The 17,187-nt window shown below is 47.6% G+C and overlaps 1 protein-coding gene across 2 annotated transcripts in view; it reads right to left on the bottom strand.

Annotated features, from left to right (window-relative positions):
- The window catches only part of KAT6A (lysine acetyltransferase 6A), a 95,823-nt gene extending 82,251 nt beyond the window's left edge, over positions 1 to 13,572 (bottom strand). The window contains exons 1-2 of one of the 2 annotated variants that reach the window (XM_029064695.2): positions 13,483 to 13,572; positions 9,871 to 10,804 (exon numbers count right to left, since the gene is read on the bottom strand). In XM_029064695.2, coding sequence (XP_028920528.1) covers positions 9,871 to 10,473 — 603 coding nt within the window. In that variant the 5' untranslated portion in view covers positions 10,474 to 10,804; positions 13,483 to 13,572. Of the gene's footprint in view, positions 1 to 9,870; positions 10,805 to 11,484; positions 12,589 to 13,482 lie in introns of those variants that run through there. The other variant, XM_029064697.2, reaches the window with a different exon arrangement.
- Positions 13,573 to 17,187: the final 3,615 nt, after the last annotated feature.

A 17,187-nucleotide genomic window follows, 5' to 3' on the forward strand; every position in this document is an offset into this window, starting at 1 on the left:
TAAAGCATAAGCAGTGCTAACACCTACCAGCCCATCCACTTCTATGCACAGAGGACAGAGGTCAAAGGAATCAGCTATCTTCTGACAAGCACACAGACGTATCCAGATTTTAATAACTAGATTTTCTCCTACAGCACAACAGCTATTTTTCTTTTTACTGCTACTTAGAATTTTCCCACGACCTTACAAGCAGCCAATTATGTGACTGAAAGTTAACTCTAGCCAGAACTCCCGACCTTATTAGTTACTACAAGTTGACGTATATTGCCTTTCGCAATTTACTTTTTGGAAGTTACATTTTTATAACTTGTAAATGAAGACATTGCATTAAAAAAGCCAGTTCTACTTTGGCTGTTGCTCCAAACTGCTTAGAAAGTGAAACCAACTAAATTATCATGAACTGTCACTGGTTGGGTTTTGGAACTAGAACCATTAACAGTTGAAATTCATAATGACTTGGAAAGGCAGAGCTGACCTGCCCTTGTTCTGCCTTTATGCTATTTGTTCGCCGGGAATATTGTAAAATAAATCCAACACACCCAGAATCGAACTACTGGGTACATAATAATAAACTCTACTCTCCATAGCACTGGCCTGCACAATTTTGAAGCTCCGAGTCTAAGGAGATTTTCCTTTTCATTAACTGCAGTTCAAAGACATGTCTTTTTACATCTAACAGAATTGCCAGAACATAAAGTTCCAAACGGTACTGCCTACCTAGTTACTAGATGTGATTTCTGTCCTTTTCAGTTACTGAAATATCATTTTTAGTTCTTAGTATACGCTTCAAAACATGGTACATAGTAATACTTCACCCCTGATATTTCTCCATTTAAATAAAAATACTTTAAAAAATTTCAAAACTTGACTTTACCCATAAGAAACTGAGGCATTTTTTCCTAACTTCCTTTCAGCTCAATAGTGGTGGTGGTGTACTAGAGATGTAAGCAATGTGACCTAGTGGAGACAGCATGAGCATGGAATTCAGCAGCGTGGTTCACTGGAAAGAGCACAGGCTTTGGAGTCAGAGGTCATGGGTTCAAACCCCGGCTCTGCCACTTGCCAGCTGTGTGACTTTGGGCAAGTCACTTAACTTCTCGGTGCCTCAGTTCCCTCATCTGTAAAATGGGGATTAAGACTGTGAGCCCCACGTGGGACAACCTGATTCCCCTGTGTCTACCCCAGCGCTTAGAACAGTGCTCGGCACATAGTAAGCGCTTAACAAATACCAACATTAATTCAGGAAACCTGAGTTCTAATTCCAGTTCCATCACTTGCTTGGGCAAGTCACTTAACTGCTCTGTGCCTCAGTTTCCTCATCTATGAAAATGAAGATGGGGCTACCTGCTCTCCCTGCCTTTTAGATTGTGAACTCCACATGGGACAAGAACTGTACAGATTACCTTGTAACAACCCCAAGTACTACCAGCACTTAGAACACTGCTTGGCACATAGTAAGCTCTTAACAAATACCATCAGTATTGATTGAGTGCCTCCAGAGCGTCATGCACTGTCCTAAGCTCTTGGGAAGGTACAACAGAAGTAAAAGAAATATTCTTTTGACCATCTAATGGCAGAGGGATATACAAAATAATTTACAAAAGATAAAAACACTAGGAAGAACAAGGATCAAATAGGGAGTAAAACCAATAAGCCATGATTAAATATCAGACTAAATCAAATAAATAATTGCCTGAGAATAGGTATAAATACAAAAGGGTTAGGGGTGGCTCAGTTTTGAAATGGTGGGGATTAATACGGGAAAGTTTCCTGCATAGTTATTCTCTTCTTCAGAAACAAACCAATTTTGAAATTTTTAAAAACACACACAAAAACTCTCCAGACTCTGCGCCGGTTTCAAAGAAAACATTTCAGATGCAAACTGTGCCCTAGTTGCTAACCGTGGTTTAGCCACCAATTTTTAAACTTTGCTGAAGACACTACAGTTTAACCCAAGTCCACCTGAGCCTCTGAAGAATGCCAACTCAAAAATTAAGCTATGTACCTTCCATGGAATACCTTCACTTTTTTTCCCTTTGTTACTGCATTTGTTAAGCGCTTAGTAAATGCCGGGCACTGTACTACGAGTTGGGATAGAGACAAGAGAAGCAGGTTGGACACAGTCCCTGTCCCACATGGGGCTCAGTCTAAATCAAGAGGAGGAGGATGTAATCCCCGTTTTACAGATGAGGTCATTGAGCACAGAGAAATTAAGTGACTTGTCCAAGGTGGCAGAGCAGTTGAGTGGTGGAGCCAGGATTGGAAACCTAGTAATCTTTCTGCTCAGGCTATGTTGCTTCGCTCCGCGTATATCAGAAATCTAAGATTTCCACCCTATTAAGAACTGCTTCACCTGCTTCTTGCTAATCAGGTGAATCAAGCTGAAGACAAATCTGGGGTCTTGGATTTCCAGAGTTATGGATGGTGCTGATGAAAGCCATCTGTTGGGATCCCTGACTTTCGGTAGAAGAGGGGTTGCCTTCACTTTTCAGAGAACCTGCTGCCGCAGAATGAATCCTAATCCTCCTCCAGCTTGGACAATCAGCAGCAGAAGGTGGGGGGGGGGGGGGGGGGGGGGGAGAAGAAGGGGGTGCTCCTCCTAGTCTAATTAAGGACAGTTCATCTGCTTCAGATCCTTTGTGCACTTGACTCCACCCAAGACCAGTCGATTTGCAAACAAGTTTGAAGAAAAGGCCTACTGATCTCTACGACTGACCTGTACTTGTTTCCCGAAAAAGATGCTAAGACACCGCATGACCAGCATTAGCTATCACTACATTTTATACACAAGTTATCCTGTAGGTAGGAGAATGAGAAACAGTCATTCATCTGTGGATACTATACTCGCACTCCTCTGATCTGATGCGCTAATAGGTCTTTCAAAGAAGCTTTGGTATTGGACAAACAGAACCTAAACTCAACTGAAAAGAAGTAAATCTGCCTAGGATGTATATTCCCTGTGATGGTCCTGCAGAAAAAGGTAAAAACTAAACGAGGCCAATAGACTCGAAGGAAGTTTAATGGGCCCTAGAGTTCCCCAGTTATGGAAAACCAAACATACCTTCCTGATTTGCTTAACAATCTACAGAATTCAAAAAACCCTTTCTTAGATCATCAATCAAATGAAAATATCACTGGATCTTTGGCTTATCTGTTTTGGATTTGGGATTTTTGGGGGGTTTTTTTAGTTTGCTTGATGTTCTGTCTCCACATCTCTCTGCCTCACTCAGTTGTTTGCTAAGTCTATATAGGGCTAGGATCTCAGATCCCTGACCAGTAAATATTTGTTGAGGCCTGTGTTGCTGGGACTTATTCCTCCAACAGTGTTTATATGCCTATGGTCTAAAGTAAATCAGGGCCGAGGGCATAAGAATCAAGCAATGATCCTAATGAAAAAAATGTAATACTCAGTACTTGGCTTCTTCTTCCTATTCCTTTTTTGATGAGCTTTTATGAGAATCTATGTAAGCGGAGTTATCTCCGAGAACCTTTCACAGGCAGCAGCTTGTAATCTCTGCTTTAGGATGGCAGAGTGAGCAGTAGAAGGAAAGGTTGAGTGCCTAACTGCCTTCAAAACCAGTACAGAGGATCACCACTGTATAAACATTTAAAACGTCAGGCTCTTGAGAGTCTGCAGAGGATACTTCTGCAGAGATCTATATGACTTGAGTGTTATCTTTTAGGGCAGCACTGAATATTTATGCTTATACTGGCATGACCTTCTTCACTTTCAAGAGCCACTGAACCAAGTCGACTCGACTGAATAAAAATAAAAACCTACAACTTAAAAGATAGCACTTAGGCTTTTTTTCTATGCAATGTATCCTCCTCCAATTTAAAAATGCTCTATAAATACCCAGGGTTTCTTCACCCCAAAATTGGCCTATTAAAAAAGAAGAGCGATATTTTTGAACTAAATGCTTGAAGTTAGTGTGTTAAGTTAATTAAGAATTGAAAATGATAACTACATCACTGAAAAGGAGAGTTAAATTTAGGTACATGCTGTTGGGCCAGACAGACTTCTAGGAGGGTACACGAACCCTTTCAAAGCACAAGAGCCCCCTCTGGTAAGTGGTAATATACTAAATAGGTCCTTATGGCCTGAAAGAGTTAATTTACCTCAGAAAAGTAAGCATTTTTTCACTTTCTAATAACACAATCAGGGCTAATTATGTTTCCTCCTTTCAGATCATCATTTTTATTAGCTTACATTTCCACGACATGAGAGGGGAAAAAAGCAAGTTCCATTTGGACAATTATATATTCATTTAGGGAGGCCTGTGGAAAGATCTTATTTCTCTATTTAATTTTCATAATTTTGTACCCAAATTAAAGATGGGCTTATTCCTACAAAAAGATACCCCTAATAATAGAAATTGCAGTACCCAGCCTATTCCATAAACACATTTGCATTCATTAAAAAAACACCACCAGGACAGAGTCCTTGACGTATCTAAAATCAACCAAAATGGCAACAAAAAGGTCCCCAAGGATCTTAGCCTGAAGGCCCCTGCACCTGTTACGTAAAGACTGGCTCAACAGCTCACTGTACACATATGACAAACGTAACACAGATAACTCGGCAGAATAATTGTGTGGTGAACCTCCTGAAATTCTATGTCCTCACCAATGCAGTTTTAAAACTTCCCACAGGAAGAAACTCGCAAAGGAGTGTTCGAGGACTGAAGCCACAGAGTATTTGCATCAGGCTGAAGCAAACATAAACCTACTGGAGTTAGTTTCACTCTCATCCTACCACCCACACCCAATAACCAACCCCGAACAAAGTGCAAATGTTACTTCTGTCGGTTTCGTTCGCCGGATAGCTCATTTGAAAGAGCAACACAAACAATACTGGTATATTTATCAAAATATATCCATTGCCTACGTCATTCGAATATAACTTCCAAAAAAATCCGGTTTTTTATAGTATTTGTCAAGTACATAATGTGTCAAGCACTGTTCTAAGCACTGGGGCAGATACGGAGTTTATGAGGTCAGACGCAGTCCCTGCCCCCCATGGGGCTCACAGTCTATGTAGAAGGGAGAACAAGTATTGAATCGCCATTTTACATATTAGGGGACAGGCAGAGAGAAGTGACTTGCCCAGTCACACAGCAAGCAATTGGGTTAGAACCCAGGTCCTACGACTTCCAGGCTGGGCTCTTTCCACTAGGCCACGCTGCTCCTCATTGTTGTGAATAACACGCCTTTTCCGGTGAAAACCCAGGATTTTTTTGCTGTGTTTTTCCTTTATCTTTTTACTTCAATCTTCAAATAAAGTAACTTTAAGTCTCACAGGCCAAAGGAGAAAGGCAGTCAAGAGGCAAAGGCCCTCTTCCACATCTACCTTCCCAATCCTCAAAATTCATATGTGGATCTTCTCTGCCTGTCTTAAACTGCTGTGAGGAGGCCAGTGCAGAGAAACAATCTTCAGGTAACAAGGGTCTCAAGTATAAAATGCCAAATGAACTGGATACAGTTTCATTCCAAATAGCTGAAATTGGGGGGAAAAAAAGATGAATGCAAACCAAAGTGAAGAATTAAATAGTTTAGAGCCTTCTTTGTGCAACTCCCTCCTTATTCAACACACTGTGGAGAATTACAAGTGAAGACTAGGTCTGACTGAATGATAGGTCTCCATCCCTGGGGAACTCTGATTCCAGAAGAAAAATTCACACACAGCATGAAATATCTACTCTACATTAATTTTTCGGGTAAGTATCCAAGTATGTAAAGTACTGAGAAGTTTGTGAAGAACTGTGAGACCTGAGCAGCAATGGGGCCACTTAAAGAAGATTTCCTAAATAAGATGGGTTTTGAGTCACATTTTCGAGAAGGGAAGGGATGTGGTTTGCTGTTCCCCCTCTAGTCTCTAAGCTCCTTGTGGGCATGGAACAAGCCTACCAACTCTGATGTACTTTACTCTCCGAAGCATTTAGGACAGAACTCTGCACCTTCTAAACTGTAAACTCGTCATGGGCAGGGAATGTGTCCGTTTATTGTTACACTGAACTCTCCCAGGTGCTTAGTGCGATGTTCTGCACCCTGTAAGCACTCAATAAATATGACTGAATTGAATGAAAGTGCTCAATAAATGTCCCCGATTGACTGACTGAAGTAATCTAAGGAAGGGAGCAGTTTTCAGGTTAGCTCCGAAACAGAACGGTCATGGGTTGGAGGCAGTGAAGAGGTCTGGCTAATCACAGTGAAGGATGGGAACCAGGAGGAAGCAAGAGGGGTCAGCTAGGTATGGATGTTCAGCAAACTAGTGAGGACCTTGAACACAATTTTTAAGAATGGGTGGCAATTAAGGGCTACCCTAGGAAAGTGGAATGAGAGCTCTGAATTCTGAAAGGTACCGTCACTTCCCCGTTTGTTTCCGCTACACGTTTTGAACAGGGCACGATGACCAAAATGGGTGAATGTTTTTCCAACATCCTGTGTCTGGATAGAGAAAGATGAAGTGTCAGAAGAAACAGCTGAGCACACGCACAGAGTAGCAGACTCAGTGAGAGTCCTAAAATATGATATCCTTAATATAGGATTCTTGGAAGTTGAAATCTCTGTCTTAGAGAAGACTGCATGTACCTAAAAACATAAATACTCTTGGGAATTCTTCTGAACGACGGTCTCTTGGGGTGGGGGGGAGGGGGAAGGCTGTCAGCTGTCCTTCAATCAAATACCCAGAGTTGTGGTTTCTCCACACGCACCTTAAATCGAAGAGCTTGTTTCACGATTCTATGGATTACGACAAAAGACATTTAGTTACGATCCCAACTGTGTTACTATTCTAGCAAAGGGAAAGAACGCCTTTGGTTCAAACCTGTCAAAATATTGCCACCAACTACAACTTCCTTATACCGTGAAGCAACTGATTGTCCAAAGCTGATTTAACAGAACTTACAGAGTGCTTAAGGGAGCCCTAATACATTCCAAAAGTTAGAACCTTAAATATGAAGAAAGGGTCAAAGTAATTTCAAGAGAATAAGAGGGAAATAGGCTGAATCTATCAAGGATAAATAAGAAATACATGATCTGATCTCTTCACTTTTTGGCTTTGTTTTAGATGGAAATTTCCCAGTCTCTGTAAGAAAATGTCCCTGCGGAAATCCATTGCTCAAAATAGTAAACACTTTGGCTTTTAAAAAGAGAAAGGCTTTCTCCAAAACACTCCACACTTCCTAGCGGCCATCCTATCTGTACAGTTCATGGCTCACTGTGAACGGCACATCCATGCACAAACCTACTGAAAATGAAACAGTTTACTAAGATAGAGTCCGAATGCAAATTCAGTCAAGATAACTCAACATAAATACCGTCTATTTAAATTATGGGTAAATTTATGTCCCGGTAATTTTCTACTTACCAGACTTCAATATGGATCTCACGGCTTCCCACAAAAGAAGGGGGAGGATGCGAGACGGTTAGAAGAGGAAGAAAAAGGTGAACAGACTTCCAAATTTTAAACCCTCATAACTATGGTAAAACAGCAATCTCCAATATGTAAACTTCTTTTCCAACTATATGGTGAACAGTAATTCTTATGTTACTAGCTATTTAAAAAATTATGACTATATTCCCATCTAGTCCATGTTTTCCTTCATTACAAACTTTAGAAAGTGAACAAATTCCAATAAGTTCCAGCAGAATAATTTTAAAGTATCCTTTATTGTCCAACCTTTAGTTTTTGGAATCACTTAGTGGCATCAGCTAGAGCAGTACAATAAACTCTTGCTTTAACAAACTTTAAGAGGTCCTGGGTTTTCGCTACTGATCCTGAAAATTTGTTATTTTTTAATGTCCACAGTTTAGATTAGGAAGACACATGAGCACACTTTTTAAAATGTCCCTTAAAGTGAGAAGTGTATCATCTGTGTTTGAAAAAGTTGACTGTAAACATTCCTGACAATTCAGTCAGTTTCCTCAAACTGAACTGTGATATTCAAAGCCCTTATATGATGGAAAGGTTCTTATTGTGCTCAACTGTGGAGTCAAGCATTTTAATTTTCACTCATCTTGAATGCATGGGCTTCCGTAGTCTTACCATCTGCTTAAAAAGTGTAAGGTCATAATGCTTTGAAAGAAGGTAAGTGATTTACTGAGCGGATCCAAAACACTTACTTGAAGGCAAAGGTGCCTTATTTCCTAAAGAGAGCTACAAAATATTTACACTCTTTCAATGCCATTTGTTAGGAGCTTACCAGGTGCCAGGCACGGTACTAAGCACTGGGGCAGATACGAGCCAATCAGGCTGGACACGGTCTGTGTCCCCACGTGGGGCTCACGACCATCCCCGTTTTACATATGAGGAAACTGAGGCACAGGGAAGGTAAGTGACCGGCCCCAGGTCATGCAGCAGACAAGTGGTGGAGCTGTGATTAGAACCCAGGACCTCTGGCTCCTGGGATCCACGCTCTTTCCACTAGACCACTCTGCTTCTCGCACTTAATGATGATAAGGGTGGTATCTGTTAAGCATGTACTATGTGCCGGGCACTGCACTAAGCGCTGGGGTCGATACAGGCCAATCGGGTTGGACACGGGCCCCGTATCTCATGAGGCTTTCAGTTTCAATCCCCATTTTACAGATGAGGTAACTGAGCCCCAGAGACGTGAAGTGACTTGCCTAAGGTCACACAGCAGACAAGTGGCAGAGCCAGGATTAGAAGCCATGACCTTCTAGCACCCAGGCCCGTGCTCTCTCCACTACATCACGCTGCTTCACTTCCATTAGATCACGCACTTCAAAGCAGAGAAGAAAAGTGAGCAGTAAATGAGTCCCTCTGAAAATTCCACAAAGGTATAAAAAGACGGGTAATAGAAACTCTGTTCACGTCATCATCACTTCAAAAGCTTATATGAAACGATTTGGTGGATCAAAACAAGTGAGGAAGCACTTGGGCCACAGCTCAGAAAAGTAAAATTGGGTTGAGCACAAAAACTCAATAATCTTTCCTCTTTGGAAGGTGGCATCCAGTGACTTAAACAAAATTTAAAAAAGAATTTCCTGATTGCGTAAGGAGTGAATCAGTTCATTCCAGGATGATCCACCCCAAACACATACTGAAATAGCCACTTTCTGAACTAAGACACCAGGTCGATGAAAAGGCAAATCGCCGCTCAAGGTTTCTGTCATCTTCGATCTACAACAGCTCAGATTTACAGAAAAGCGGCCCTTTTGTCAACCGTGCTGAACAGCGCTTATAAGCCCAACAGAGGTCTACGGATGGGCTCGGCCACCGGAGAAGAGCAACTCCGAATATTTGGATCATGCTGCCCACCAATTAAATTGGAATTCTGACAATTCAAATATTACAGAAAGCAAAAACCGCCACTGATCCTGTCCTGGAGGAAGTCAGCATTTGGAAAAAGTAGAGAAGTGACGCTCTTTCCCTATGAGGGGCAAATACCAATTAGGACCAGTCACAACCTGGATGAAAAGTCACAATCGGCAACAGTCAAGGGAAGATACACATTCTGGGAGTCAGAGTTCCTAAAACTCCCAGGGTTTGCTTGCTCGCTCTAGAGTCTGACTGCTTCTTCCACAGCTAAGCAGTTACCCGAACTGCACATACACTTAAATCTCCCAGGGACTTTTTTAAAGTTTTGTTTTCTTTTTAATGCTAATCTGAATTCAAGGACCAGAGTTGGAAGAGCATCTTTGGACGGACTTGATTTCAGGTGATCGAATCTTAGGCATGCGACATTCCTAAGCGCCAGGGAAGAATTCATTACCCGACGAGTCTTCGGCTAAGACTTGGCGATGGAAACCACCCAAAGGCGGTAACCTCCAAACAGAATAGCAAATCCATTTGGCCAGTACGTTTGAGATTGCTCCAGAGAAAGCCGTCACACCCCCAACTCTTACCTTATCCTTCTCATGCGGAAGGAGGGAGACGGGAGGCAGGCAGGAAAGAGACTCACACCTCTCTTTCCCATCCACCGTGTTGGCTGCTTTAGTGTTGAGCCGATAAAGAGGTCCATCTTTGAGTAGTCTGCCGTGGCCAACGGCACGTTTGACAGCCAATCGCAACTGCTGGTGAAAGATGGAGGTAGCCCCGCCCCCAAACAACGCAGACACATCCTTTTGGCCTTTCAAAAAGCGTTCGATGTTCTTCAGGGTGGAGCCACCGGACTCTGCTAAGCCCTCGATCGCCCGCTTGATCAGTTTATTCCAATCCACGTTTTGCTTACCATCCAATTTGCCATGATTCCGAGGTTTAGGAAGTGCTATTCTCCCAGGGTTATCCGGATCTTTGTAAGAATTGAGTCCTTTGTTGGAAACTTTTAAAATCGTCCCATCTTTAACGCTCAATTCCAATTGTTCTAGCACAGTTTTACGATCCAAGCCATGGGACGACGACACCGCGTTGCATATCCTCTCTTCCGAAGGACGCTGTTTTTGCTTCTTCACCTTTTTGATCGCCTCCAAAATCCACTCCGTGTACAGCGGGTTAGCGAGTTTTACCATGGTGAAGAATTCTGTATATCCATAGAGTCGTTATCCCTTATCCTGATGCTGAACAAGTTTCACACCATGAAAAACAAGATTCTCCGAGGCTATGAACCAGTTAACCATAGCATACACGTTTCCTGACCTAAATCCTTCCTCCTTTCACAGGCGAGGATGTTTTCCCCCTTCTAATTTAAACCAAAACAATCCGTTAGGAATATCTTCATATTGCCTAATAAATCCCACAACCGGTCCAAAGACAGGTTCTCCCAAACGTGTAGGAACTCAGAATATCTCACTGCTCCTCCCAGGTCTCCAGGTTCGGGTCAGAGAAATGTGTAGGTCAAACCTGAAAGAAAATGAAAACAACGTCACTTTCTTATCCCAAAAAATCCATCACACTTGGGCAGCCCAGTTTTAAGTTGGCAAGTACAATTTAATAGGTATATAAAATCATCTCGGGGAATGCTAAAAAAAAATTCTAGTTGGGAAGAAATGACTAAATACGATGCAGCGTTCTGGGAATGACCTTAAAAGACGCTCAAAGGGGCGTCGGATATGCTATCGTCTGCCCACCCCCTCTGCTCCCCGGTCTATGGGCCGCTCGTTGCTATCCTCCCCCCAAGAGGAAAAGAGTCACCACCTCTGCAAATGACAGCTAGTGGCAAGATGCCCGCAAAGAAATCGAGAGTTAAACCTTCATCTCCGTGAACTCCACGGGCACTGCGGGGGCCCACATAACCCCACCAGAAATGGTGAACGTTCAACCTGAAGAACGGCTCCCCTTTCACAGGGAAGGAATAAATAGCAAATAAGGTCAACACTTACAAAAATGTAATCATCCCAATGACCCCCAAAACCACTGTGTTTGAAACATCAAGAGTTGTGCATGGGGCTGAAGGGAAATCAAACTCTCTACTTCGAAAACCCTTCTCTTGAACACGATTTTTCTCTCATGTCTGCGAAGTCTGGAAGAGTTAATCCTCAACCTTAAAAACCCAAACGGTAGGTTCCTCCAAAACTTCGTACCATCACGAGACACGACAGCTCAGGAATATCCGGCGGCTGGAGGTGGGACCGTTACTTCCACTCTGTAGGTAAAGAAACTAAAGCTCGACTGAACTAAAAATGACCGGTCCGGGATTACTCGGGGTCTCAGTAATAACGTTAGAAACAGGTCCTCTGTTCAACTCCTAGAGAAATGTTAATGACTGACCCCAGCAGGTAGAGAGAAGGTAGAAGTTAAAAGATGGGTGACCTCCCCTCTCTGCAGTTCGGATGACCAGAATTTGACTCCTCACTTCAGGGACTAATATGCAGTTCAAGAGCATTCATCATTACGCGTTTACAAAAGCCACATTAAAGCAAACCAAAAAAACCTAAAAAAAAAAAACCCCCAACCAACCAACGATTTGGGGCTTCAAAAAAACAAATGTTATCACTGAAGTTATATTCAGAACTGTTGCATTTCTCCAATAACTGTCCCAGGAGCAATGCTCCCTATGAGACCCTCGAAGGTACCGACCACAGGCGTTAAAACCAAAGAAAAAGCAGTCCAGAATCTACGCTGAGAGGTCGGGCTCAGATTAAGATGGAAAGGAGGTCGTTAACAAAGGCCGCTCTTCTTTCTGACCCCTCCGATCCGAAGGAGCAAGTGGAACCGAGGGCTCAACCTGGCCGAGCTCTCCAGAGTCGCTTCAAATCTGGCGGAGCACAGAATTCCCTTGAGAGATCTACACCTCCCGCGCGCCGAGTTCTCTGGAGAGCAGAAACCACCGTAATCCAGGAAACTTTGTTCCGTCGATAGTTTCACGCCCAAACTAACGCGCCGCTCCCGCCTCCGTGCAAGAAGCGGGGAAGGTCCCGACTCATCCATGGGGCCGGTGAAAGGATGCACGACGGTGGTCTCTCCGGCAAGGACCTCTTCAGTCTTCGGGTCTTTTCCTGGCAAACCGGCCTGAAACTTGAACTCTCCCTCGCCTGACAACGCTATCCCCCCGCTTTGGTTTAGCGAGAACGGATCCCTCCACCTCTTACTTCTTCTGTTTGCGCTTTTCTCTGGGAGCAAGGAACTTGGCCAGCGTAAAAAAATAAGGCAACAGCCCTGGACGGTGGCTTCCATCGGACCCTCCCCCCCGGGGAAAGCAAAAAGGGGGTGGGGAGAAAGAAAACCACCAACAGGGGAAGAAGTTAACAATGAAATCACGTGGAGAAGTTGGGCGCGATGGGGAGCCCGTTCGGGGTCCAGATGGGGGCCGGGGGAGGTCGGGCCGGGGGAGGAGGGGGGTGTCCCGGGGCAGGCGGGGGGGTCTGACGGACGGGGAGGGCGACGGCACGGGGCGACCCCTCCCCCCCGCTCCGGCGGGACTGACAGCCCGACAGACACAACAACACACGTGCTGCCTCCCGCGCACCACAACACGGCCGCCGGCCTGTCACCCCGGGCCGAGCCCCCGGGGGAAAGGGGGCGGGGGGGTCGAGCGGGAGGACTGAGGCCGTCCGGGCCACTTCGGCCCGGGGGCTTCACCTCTCCGGGCCTCGGCGACCTCCTCCGCCAGCCGGGGGTGCGGGCCGACCCACGTGGGACGAGGCTCGCGGGTGCGGGGCCCCCCCCGGGAAGGCCGCGGCGCCTCGCAGACAGCGGGGGGCTCGAGCGGCGCCCCGAATGGGGACGGAGGGGCGGGCCCGTCCGAGACAGGCGGGGGGACGCGGGGCCGAGGCCCGGCTCCGGGGCCTGGGCCCGGGGCGGCGGCCGGTCCTGGGCGCGGGGGCGCGCGCGGCGGGGGCGCGGCGCGGGCGCGCGGGCGGGCGGGCGCGCGGGCGCGCGGGCGGGGGAGGCGCCGGGCGCCGTCCGGGCGCGAGGGGGCGGCCGCGACGCCCCGGCCCGAGGCCTGGCGCAGAGCAGCGGGAGGCGGCGCAGGCCGCGGCGGGGCCCGCGGCCGGGCCCGGCGCCCCTCCGGACGGACGGCCGAGCCCGAGGGCCGCCCGGCGGCGGCGGGCGGGGGGCGGCGGCGCGCGGCCACTTACCGGGGCGGAGGAGAGCCGCGATGGCGGGGCCCCGGGCCGGGCGGCGGAGATGCCCCAAACTGACACGGCCGCCATCTTGGAGACAGGGAGCTCGGCCGGGGGGAGGGGAGGCGGGGCGGCGGAACAGCCGCGGGGGGAGGGGGCGCCGCCAAGGGGAACGGCCGCGGGGGGAGGCGCCCGCAACAGCCGGGGAAGGGGGGACGGGGCGGCGCGCGCGCGTCGGGGAGGAGGGGGGAGGGGCCGCGCAGGGGGAAGAGCCGGCCGGAGGGGCCGCGCGCCGGGCGGCCTGACGACGGAACAGCCGCCCCCCCCCCTCCTCCCCGAGGTCACGTGAGGCCGCTACAAAGGCCAACTCCGGCGGGGGAGGAGCAGAGGGTGTCGGGAGCTTTCCTCGCTTACCCAGACGCCTTCGCGCCGGGGGGGCGGGGGCAGGACGGAGGACAATACCACCGACTCCATTTTACGGATGGGGAGACTGAGGCCCCGCGAGGGGCCCCTGGACCCCCCCGAGCAGGGTGGAAAGAGGAAGGGAAGGACTTTCCCTCCCGGCTGAAAGCCCCGCAGACCCGCGTCTCCACCTCCGCGTCGACATCCTCAGCCTTCACTGGGCAGCGTGGCTCAGGTGGAAAGAGGCCGGGATGGGGAGGCAGAGGTCATGGGTGCGAATCCCGGCGCTGCCGCCTGGCAGCTGGGGGCAGGTCACCAGTCTCTGTAAAATGGGGATTCAAAGTGGGAGCCCCAACCCGATCACCTTGCCTAGTAAGGTTGGTATCTGTTAAGCGCTTACTAGGTGCCGAGCACTGTACTAAGCGCTGGGGGAGATACAGGGGCATCGGGTTGGCCCATGTGGGGCTCACACACTTTTAATCCCCATTTTACAGATGAGGGAACTGAGGCACAGAGAAGTGACTTGCCCACAGTCACCCAGCTGACAAGGGGAAGAGCCGGGAGTCGAACTCACGACCTCTGACTCCGAAGCCCAGGCTCTTTCCACTGAGCCACGCTGCATCCCCCAGTGCTGAGAACGGTGCTTTGCACATAGTAAGCGCTTAACAAATACCCCCATCGAGGCTCCATCGCCCACGGGGCCCGGTGCTAGGTAGTTGGAAACAGACGACGGACACGGGCGAACTGCGGCTACATCCACAGCCCTAAGAGCCCTAGGTTGTGTTAAGGGTGACCGTGAGGCTTCCCCTGGAACCAACACCCTTTTTTGTCCACGGCGTTCGTTCACCGCCTACTACGTGCCAGGCACCACGCTAAAAGCTGCGATGTAGATGCGACGTGGTCGGGTGGGACGGTGTCCCCGTCCCGCGTGGGGCTCACAGGCCTAATCCCCATTTTACGGATGAGGTGACTGACTCGCCCCAGGTCACACGGCAGAAAAGGGGCAGAGTCAGAATCGGAATCCACGGCCTTCTACCAGTCCCGTGTTCTCGCTGTGGGCGGAAATATGTCCTTTGTTACATTGTACTTTCCCAAGCGCTTAATACAGCGCTTTGCACACGGTAGGCGCTCCATAAATACGATCGAATATCCATTAGGCCTCGCTGCTTCCCTGACCCTATTGACTCCCTTGCCCCCACCCCTTCTAGGGGCGGCTGGATGGAGGAGATTCGCAAGAGGCCCTTCCAGCTTCATGTACAGTATACAAGCATGCCAACGGCAAGAGGCAGAGCTGGCGAGCGCTCCCTTTGCTGCCAACATGGCGCAACTCTGGCTCCATCTGGTATCCTGCTTCCTGGGGAGGGGTGGAGGAGGTGAAAGCAGAGCGAGCCTGCATCCCTCCTATGTACTTTAACCTTTGAAAGGTTGAAAGAATTGGAGCGGCTGCAGTGGAGAAGGGGTGGTTGTGGGGTAATTGTTCTTAACTGTCTCCCAAATATAGGCAAGAACACTGCAGATATTAAATATTGAGGCACCACAGGGAAAAAATCTTGTGAACTCTTTGTAACTGGCAGCCCCTTCTACATCAGCCTTTTCAGCCAAATTCACACCCAGAGAAAAATCTCATCTTCAATAATTCAATATTTGAACAGGCAGAATATATATGTATAATAATAATAAATAATGTTGGTATTTGTTAAGCGCTTACTATGTGCCAAGCACTGTTCTAAGCGCTGGGGTAGACATAGGGGAATCAGGTTGTCCCACGTGGGGCTCACAGTCGTAATCCCCATTTTACAGATGAGGGAACTGAGGCACAGAGAAGTTAAGTGACTTGCCCACAGTCACACAGCCGACAAGTGGCAGAGCTGGGATTCGAACTCATGAGCCCTGACTCCAAAGCCCATGCTCTTTCCACTAAGCCACGCTGCTTCTCATATATATATAGGTTTGTATCTATATGTACAAACATCTTTTGTATATGGATAGGATTGCATTCAAAAATAAAGGCGTGTGGCCCAGGAAATGCATCTCTTTTCAAGTAACAGCGCTGAGATGCTTGTCAAGTATTGGATCGCCCATGGTGGGACTACAATCCTGGGAAGAAATCTGGCTAAATGTAACTCAATCTTTGATTTTTCTCAGAGGAACCTTCCCTCAGAGCTGGTGGTGGGAAGAAGGGAAGTGGAGGATTACATCTGCTTCCCACTCCCACAGTACTTATTACCCTCTAGCAACTCTTTCCCTCTAGCAGCTGCTGCTCTCTACACTGCAGCTGCTGTCGCCGCTATCGACTTCTTCGGTGCTACCAGAGGAGCCGGTTATCCCCTAAACATTAGTGAAAGCTCGAGCTCTCCCCTTCTGTTACTACCTTCCATCCTGCCCCCCTCACCTTCACAGTCTCACCCCTGAATTTCCTCACCATGACCTCCAGACTCTGAACCCACTCCATCTGTCCCTGGCTATCACACCCCTCCTGGACTCCCTACTAATCCTCCCCTCCCTTGATGCTAAAGTCCACATCCTCAACACCATCCTCTCCCTAACTCAACTCCCTTTTCCCCACAGTTCCTCCATTTCTCTTGGGTCACCGACCGGCCCCCTGGCCCTCGGTCAGTCGCACACTCTACTTCCTGCTTGAACTTGGATCTGGACCTTTAAGCACTTAATGATAACAATATTCATTATTATTATGGTACTTGTTAAGCCCTTACTATGTGCCAAGCTGTTCTAAGCACTGAGGTAAGTTAACTTGATAATCACCTGACCTTCAGCCCCACAACACTTATGTACATACCCTTAATTTATTTACATTACATTTATTTACATTGTCTCCCCACTCTGGACTATAAGGTCTTTGTGGGCAGGGAATGTGTCTACCAACTCTGTTGCATTGTACTCTCCCAAAGGGTTGGTACAGTGTTATGCATACAGTAAGCCCTCAGTAAATACAATCGATTGATTGTACTCAAGTAGCTGAATGCTGCTGGCAAAGATCCAGGCAACAGGCTAACTTCCACCATTTCAATGATAACTCAACCCTCTCTTCTGCTCAGCAACACATCTGTTACCACCTCATTTACCCCCCTTGCCCAGACCTTTCATTCTCTCCTGGGGTCTCCAGTGCCCTCAACCTCCTCGTCTCCCTTCCTCCCTCCCTCACCTCTGATGACCTCTTCATCTCCTTGCTTGGTAACGTAGAAACCATCAGGGGGGAATATCCCATAGTCTCTCCAACCTTCTCGTCCCCACTATGTCCTCCTTCCTGCTCTACCTCCTCCTTTTTCTCCTCCTTCCATGCTGTTTCTCCAGAGGATG

This window comes from Ornithorhynchus anatinus, chromosome 5 (assembly GCF_004115215.2).
Source record: "Ornithorhynchus anatinus isolate Pmale09 chromosome 5, mOrnAna1.pri.v4, whole genome shotgun sequence".
NCBI lineage: Eukaryota > Metazoa > Chordata > Mammalia > Monotremata > Ornithorhynchidae > Ornithorhynchus > Ornithorhynchus anatinus.